At 37.3% G+C, this 7,446-nt stretch overlaps 1 protein-coding gene across 1 annotated transcript; it reads right to left on the reverse strand.

The window, feature by feature from the left end:
- Window positions 1-862: 862 nt before the first annotated feature.
- Window positions 863-7,102, reverse strand: LOC107661367 (paramyosin-like). Its single transcript, XM_016450895.1, has 6 exons — window positions 6,922-7,102; window positions 6,370-6,545; window positions 5,915-6,067; window positions 3,756-4,038; window positions 1,300-1,415; window positions 863-1,213 (listed from the first exon to the last, which is right to left on the reverse strand). The coding sequence occupies exons 2-6, from the start codon at window positions 6,412-6,414 to the stop codon at window positions 1,058-1,060; spliced, it is 753 nt and encodes a 250-aa protein (XP_016306381.1). The 5' UTR covers window positions 6,415-6,545; window positions 6,922-7,102; the 3' UTR covers window positions 863-1,057.
- Between the last annotated feature and the right edge of the window lie 344 nt (window positions 7,103-7,446).

The raw sequence follows: 7,446 nt of genomic DNA on the forward strand, positions 1-7,446 counted from the left end.
CAACATCAATCTACATTAATCGACACATTCTTAGGAAATAGTGGGTTCACAGTGGGTTAATATCGTGCTTTACCTGGAAAACTAAAGCTGCACTAGGTATACATCACATATTGGCACAAAAAAATTATATTTTGAGTACTCAATTGAAAATGTACACATAACGTATCAATCGTACTTACAGGTTGTGGTTTGGAGAGCTTGTTAGTCCAAATTAAGAAGATTAGAAGCCAACGAAGATAAAAGCCAAGATTAGAGAAGCAGTCCTCGGTAAAATGACAAGCACACAACAAAAGGTTCGAATTGTATCTCTGTGGTATCCTTGAACACAGTGTCTTCGTGACATGATGTAAACACACTAACTAGCGGAAGTGTTTGTGGGCAGGTCAGACTCTGTTTGTATTTTGCGGGCAGGCGGGGATTATGCAAATGCGTTACCCAGTGACGTATACCCGTAACAGGCAAAAGATTTGAAAATATGACGACTCGTTAAGGCGATTCAGAATCGACTCTCTCTTTTGAGAGACAATATCTTTATTTATCCTGCACTTTTTTTGTTTGTTTTTGTTTGATTAACAACTTTGCAGATTGTTTTCATTTAAGGATAGCTACGTTATAAACTGCAAAAGAGATGCTTTTCAAAAACCCATATGACCTGCTCTTTAACAATAACACAGAGTAGTATACACACAATATCGGATTTGGATCGGTCTCATCTGACCGATACCCGATCCGGCCGAAAATGGCAGTATCGGAGCCGATACCGATACTGAGTATCAGATCGATGCATCCCTATTCCAAACAAAAGGAAATATATTGGTATCGGCATTGGCTATTGGCCAAAATGAGATGAAAAATATTGGCATATCGGATATCGGCAAAAATCCAATATCGCGCATCCCTACTTCTTACCAATGTATTTTAATTGTGTAGGGTTATTAAAAGCAAATATTAAGAAATATCATCTCCAGACATCAATTTGGGCAATTACTGCATCTGTCGAGTGCTTGAATAGAAAAAAGAAATAAAACTTCCATCCCTAATGCAAATAAATTACATTTTAAACTAACTGGCTCCACTTCTTCATACCATTTTTTGACTTCATATCTTCATACAGCTCCAGTTTGCTGAGCATTTCCTCTCTCTCCTCTTGCAATTCAGTAACGCGACTATGTAGGGTCGTGACATCAGGGGACATGTCGAGACATACTCCAGACTAAAGTCAAAAACAGAATGCAGTTAATTTAATTTAGCTGGATATTCATCTGTGCAAATCTAATGAAAAATAATATACTTTCTTACCTTAACTTTTTTGAGTTCCTCCTCGAGCTGCCTGATCCTAGATTTGGACCATGCTTTCATTTTTAAGAACTTTGCTTCTGCTTTACTGGTCTCTGCTTCTTTCAGCTTCACTTGGGCTGAATTGGACAGAACAAAACAGACTGAAATATTAAAACAAAGCCACTGAGAAGGAAGGACACTGAGAGTTTAAAATATTTTTAACTGAAAATAATAAACACCCTTTTACTATCATGTAGGCACATTATAAGAAGGTGTCTGCTACATTTGTAAAACATGACATATGTGACCCTGGACCACAAAACCAGTCTTAAGTAGCACGGGTATATTTGTAGCAATAGCCAAAAATACATTGTATGGGTAAAAATTACCGATTTTTTTTTATGCCAAACATCATTAGGATATTAAGTAAAGACCATGTTCCATGAAGATATTTTGTAAATTACCTACCGTAAATATGTTTTAAAAAAAATAAGAATTTTTGATTACTAATATGCATTGCTAAGGACTTCATTTGGACAACTTTAAAGGCGATTTTCTCAATATTTGATTTTTTTTTTTTTTGGCACCCTCAGATTCCAGATTTTCAAATAGTTGTATCTCGGCCAAATATTGTCTTATCATAACAAACCATACATCAATGGAAAGTTTATTTATTCAGCTTAATTTAAATAAATTTGCCCTTATGACTGGTAAGATAGACTTCATTCACATCAAGAACTAGGCTCTACAAGGCTATGAGATCACAACACAACACAATTTAGTGCAAATTCTAAAATGTTTGTATTGAATTGTACCTAGCAATTCATTATATTATTAAGTATATTATTTTAAGACACCTAATATAAAGTGGGACCTTTTTTTTTTTCTTTTTTTTTTTTAACAACGGACCTCTTTTTTTTTTTTTTTTTTAACAACGGACCTCTTTTTTTTTTTTTCTTTTAATCATCATGAACATACTGGGCTGCGTTTCCCAAAAGCATTCTAAGCTTAAGTTGATCGTAGAACTATTGTCACCAATGGAGCTACGATCATCTTAGGCTTAAAGGTCCCATGGCATGAAAATTTCACTTTATGAGGTTTTTTAACATTAATATGAGTTCCCCTAGCCTGCCTATGGTCCCCCAGTGGCTAGAAATGGCGATAGGTGTAAACCGAGCCCTGGGTATCCTGCTTTGCCTTTGAGAAAATGAAAGCTCAGATGGCCCAATCTGGAATCTTCCCTTTATGTCGTCATACGGGGAAAGGTTACCTCCCCTTTCTCTGCTTTGCCCGCCCAGAGAATTTGGCCCGCCCATGAGAAAATGAGCTACTACCGTGCGAGGCGAGCGCAATATTTTTTTTTCCTCGAGAGACATCATGGCTTGCAAACGAGCGAAGCATGGCAGTTGCCCCGCCTCTCTCCTCCTCATTAGCATTTAAAGCTACAGACACAGAAATGGCACGTCCTAAGGAAAGCTCATTGTGGGACTGGCTCGTAGTGGCTGAAATTCTGCATCCACAGATCGGGTATCGGTCAGATGAGACCGATCCAAATCCGATATTGTGTGTATACTACTCTGTGTTATTGTTAAAGAGCAGGTCATATGGGTTTTTGAAAAGCATCTCTTTTGCAGTTTATAACGTAGCTATCCTTAAATGAAAACAATCTGCAAAGTTGTTAATCAAACAAAAATAATTATCACACCACAGAAAAATGTGTTATTAACCACCCATCCAAATTTGAATGCTAAAAAAATCGGCAAGTGAATAAAATAAGCAGTATTCTCTGCTCTCAGACGCTGGGGGAGTGTCCGCCGGCGGTGCTGAAACCACGCCCACTCACGGAAAAGCTGCCATCTCTCTCTCAAACTGTCTTCCTCTGCAGCTTATTTAAATGAGGAGACCGAGCTGTTTTGTAAATTACTGCAACCAGGTATTATGCATTTATGTGACGAAGGCATAGCTAGCTAGCAACCTCTAGGCTGTAGTAACGAACGGCAGTAACTCACGTTTGATCGGGCAAACCACTGCACTGTAATTATTAGGTGTGTTCGCCTTGAATAGTTATTAGGTGTGTTCGACTTGAAGCAGGGCTGTGCAGAACGACCAGTGTATGACACGAGAGCGATTCGAAAGCATGAGGAGCGGTCTGCTCTCTATAGCTCTGTACTTTGATGTCACACACCGAACGATCTGCGCAGTGCTGCTTCAAGTTGAACACACGTCTTATAGTGTTAGGGGAGGGGCCATGCTCGGTGGCTCCATTGCGTCATCGAGCCACCATTTTAGCCCCGCCCAAAAAATTCTGAAGAATTGGTGAAAAACTGTTTAACGGTTTAACGCCACAATTCAGTACTACATAGTTCAGAGTCTTTGTAATGTGTTTCTGCAATACATTTCTAACATTTATAATGTATTAGAAACAATTCTCAGAATTCTCTTTACACGGACTTTAAGCATGTGACATGATTGTCTACCTTGCAGCTCTGTGACTCTCTGAGCTGTGATGCAGGTGGATTGGTTTGCTGATGCATCTGCGGGCTGTGATATAGAGCGCTGAAGAGTCTCAAGCTGTCTGCGTAAGGCCTGCTCCTTCTCTGACAACTCAGCCTCATGTTTATCAGCAGCACTGAGCAGCTCTGCTTCATGTTTCTCCAGCAGATCCTTGATCCGAGCCCGAGTAATGTGACGTTCTGCCTCCAGCTTTGACTGAAAGTTTTCTTTCTCACCCCGCAAGCGCTGCATTTGTTCCGTCAGCTCCTACCAAACAAACACACACAACTCACTTCATAAATCAACTCTGTGAACTGTAAGCAATAGGGACTGACTATATATTGTAATTATTTCCTTATGTGTGCACAAACATACAGACACCAATCACAAAGGAAGCTACATACTATAATAAGAACCAAGGAAATGGAAACATTTGAAGATCATTCATGTGAATTCAGTTATGATTCTTTCATTATAATTCCATGTATTAAGGAGTATACATTTCGTTATTCTCATTATTACTTCTCTTTTTTTTCCTGTTTCTTTCTGTTCCAATGTTGTTTTTATTTTCTCACCCCGTAAACATTTTAATTTAAAAAATATATAAGTAAATCATAAAAACGCTGTGTGAATCAGCTTAATGGACAGTACAAAAAAACTAGATGCAATTTTTATGATTATGATTTGCTTTTCAATAACAACACTTGTTCAATCTGTGCAAATAACGGTCTAACGTAAAACTGCATTGGTAAATGGCTGATATTTAAATTACTTTATGTACGTTAAGAGGATATAATTTTTAAGTAGTGCCACGTCATGTGTCACATGACATCTGATCCCTGAACAAAGCACAATGTGCAATACTGTCAGCATGCAGAAGGCAGACTTGTAAAAGTGCAATATAAGTTAAAGTCCAAGAACATGGAAAGAAATAGAAATTACACAAAAGTTTGGAAGTAAGCCAAGTTTAATTGCATTTCCAAGATAAATGTTTTATATCCTGCTATGCACTTTGAGAGGGCTGGACAAAGCCTCTCTCTCTAGTCTAATGTCTTCTCCCCACATTCCAAAGCAAATTTGTAAAAGATCGGAAAATGAATTTTATGTTCTTCACAATCACAAAATTATGATGGTGTGCAGTGAAAATAAACTTGATGTGCCTTACCTTACTTAACAAGTACACATAGTTTTAAAATTGAATGTGAGGTCAGATAAAGACAGAAACTCATAAGACAAGACTATCTGTATGAATGCACTATCCACCTTTTTCCTGAGTAACCAATGATGGATTCCAACTTACGCTTGGGTGCTCTCGTGTTCCGGTCTCCATAGAAATCCATGTTAAAATGGGGTAAAAAAAGATTGACTGAACTGAAACTTTTTAAATTTAACTGAATATAAAAATATGCACAGGGTTAAGCTGTGCTGTTGTTGGCTGCCACAGTAATGGCAAGAAGCTTAAGGAATTCCTGTACTTGTTTTGCGTAACTTACCACCAGCAAATCTGACCGTGTCCGGCGCTGTTTGCATGGCTTGCAGTGCTTAAGTTACTGTGTGTGAAATAATAAAATAATGTGTGCTCTTATCATTTTGTGGACAAAATCCCACAAACTTCGCCCCGATTGAGCTGTATGTAGGATATGCGTTTTCAACGCAGCTAACCGTGGGTCGCTTCATGTCATCTATGCACTCATTAAACTATGACAGACGAGTTACTGCAAAAAGACGGTCATTGTGACACTTTAAAGTGATGAAACTATGGAGCCATGTGCTTTTTAAAACCATTTTCATAGGTTTAACATTATATTACCGGCCCTGAAAATATGTTAATTTGACTAGAAACACCAGAGAAATGTAAAGCACTGTTCCAGTTAGGTGAGATTTCCGCGTTCAGAAAAAGGTGGATATGACCAGTAATATCTAATTTGCAAAAAATTACAATGTATAAATATAAAAATGTGATTGAGAATTTGGGAAGAGAAAATACATGAATACATGCTTGCCATAAATACTGATATAATAAAGTCACTGTATGTTTGAATGCATGTTAACATTGTAATGCATTTTTAATAAACTAAATGTAAAAAAAAGAGAGAAAAAAGCGTCATTGGCCATTTAAGCATATCTGTAAACTGTAAAATACCTTGGCTTGGTCATCTTTACTGCTGAGTGCTGCATCCTTTTCCCTGATCAACTCTTTTAAATGGGCCACAAGTTCCTCCATCTGCGTTAGCTGCTCAGTGACCTCAGCAAATCTCATTTCGCTGCCCATGTCCACCTGCGGGGAGCCAGGAGCCTGAGAAAAGCAAAGGATCTATTAATGCTGATGGACATTTATGAATTGCACTATGTAAAGGGGTGAGGGTTCTCGTATTACCCTGAAGAGTTTTATTTTGCTATAACCGAGTGACTTGCTTACCACACAGCTGCACACAAAATAAATATGCTGACATATTTGCAATTATTTAAAATTAAAAGACACTCTTCACTCCTAGACATTCCCACACTAAACATATAAGGCTGATTTCTGATCATATGCATCACAGAAAAACAATCATCGTTATGAGATATTTAAACAAAAGCATGTGTAATACTTACTCCATGCGCAGAGCCGGACTCATCTGCTGAAAACCACCTTAGCATTTTTTACACAACCTATGGCCTAAGACAGGAGATCTTAGACAATAGGTTTTAAATAAAATAAAGCAAGACTACACAAAACGCAGTCATCCTACTGGATGGTTCTTCAAGTCTGGTCCTGGAGGTCCACTGCCCTGTATTAAAATGGCAATAAGTGTAAATGTTTATATTTTAAATAAATAAATTGTAAACAAATGTATAAATGTTAAAAAAAATCTATCTATAATATCTAAAATAAGTATAATAATTTTATTATAGAGCATCATCTGATTCGAAGATTTCTGTATTCAGTCAGCAGAGAATGATTATAAATTAATATCTAAACAAACAACGTTAACCGTCATCAATGATCACAATCTAGTCAAACAATGAAGAAAAAACATTCTTGACGGAACAATTCGCACATCATACCGTGGCAGAAATCTAATTAAAACTGAAAGCGAGCCGTGCAGTTAACGTTAACCTTAATAAGAATATTTAAAAATGAAATGTCAGTTAACATAATCTTACCTGCCTCCAATAACATGGACATCTATCGCTTCACAATTCCAATACAGTGCATTTCCAAGACGAAATGTTCACTTGTACATAACACATATCATGTATTGAACGGAAGCAAACCTATATAACCTTATTGTCTATTAGGTTTACCAATGTGATAAACACTCAACTCTCGTTAATACGCAAGGTTCTTCTTCTTCTTTAATGGCCGTTCGCTGTTTTGGAGCATCACCGCCACCTACTGTACATTGCCACGATGACGTTTCTTCTTCTTCTTCTTCTTCTTCTTCTTCTTCTTCTTCTTCTTCTTCTTCTTCTTCTTCTTCTTCTTCTTCTTCTTCTTCTTCTTCTTCTTCTTCTTCTTCTTCTTCTTCTTCTTCTTCTTCTTCTTCTTCTTCTTCTTCTTCTTCTTCTTCTTCTTCTTCTTCTTCTTCTTCTTCTTCTTCTTCTTCTTCTTCTTCTTCTTCTTCTTCTTCTTCTTCTTCTTCTTCTTCTTCTTCTTCTTCTTAGTTCTTTGATCTTTAACGCATTCTC

This window comes from Sinocyclocheilus anshuiensis, unplaced genomic scaffold (genome assembly GCF_001515605.1).
Source record: "Sinocyclocheilus anshuiensis isolate Anshui unplaced genomic scaffold, SAMN03320099.WGS_v1.1 scaffold727, whole genome shotgun sequence".
Classification (NCBI taxonomy): domain Eukaryota; kingdom Metazoa; phylum Chordata; class Actinopteri; order Cypriniformes; family Cyprinidae; genus Sinocyclocheilus; species Sinocyclocheilus anshuiensis.

What these genes read in the sequence shown, in the direction of transcription:
- LOC107661367 (XM_016450895.1), bottom strand. Translation starts at nt 6,414, where the DNA reads ATGCTAAGGTGGTTTTCAGCAGATGAGTCCGGCTCTGCGCATGGA. An exon ending in GTAAAGATGACCAAGCCAAG is followed by an intron (nt 4,039 to 5,914) that starts GTATTTTACAGT and finishes TTTGTTTGGTAG; the next exon opens with GAGCTGACGGAACAAATGCA. An exon ending in GAGAGTCACAGAGCTGCAAG is followed by an intron (nt 1,416 to 3,755) that starts GTAGACAATCAT and finishes TGTCCAATTCAG; the next exon opens with CCCAAGTGAAGCTGAAAGAA.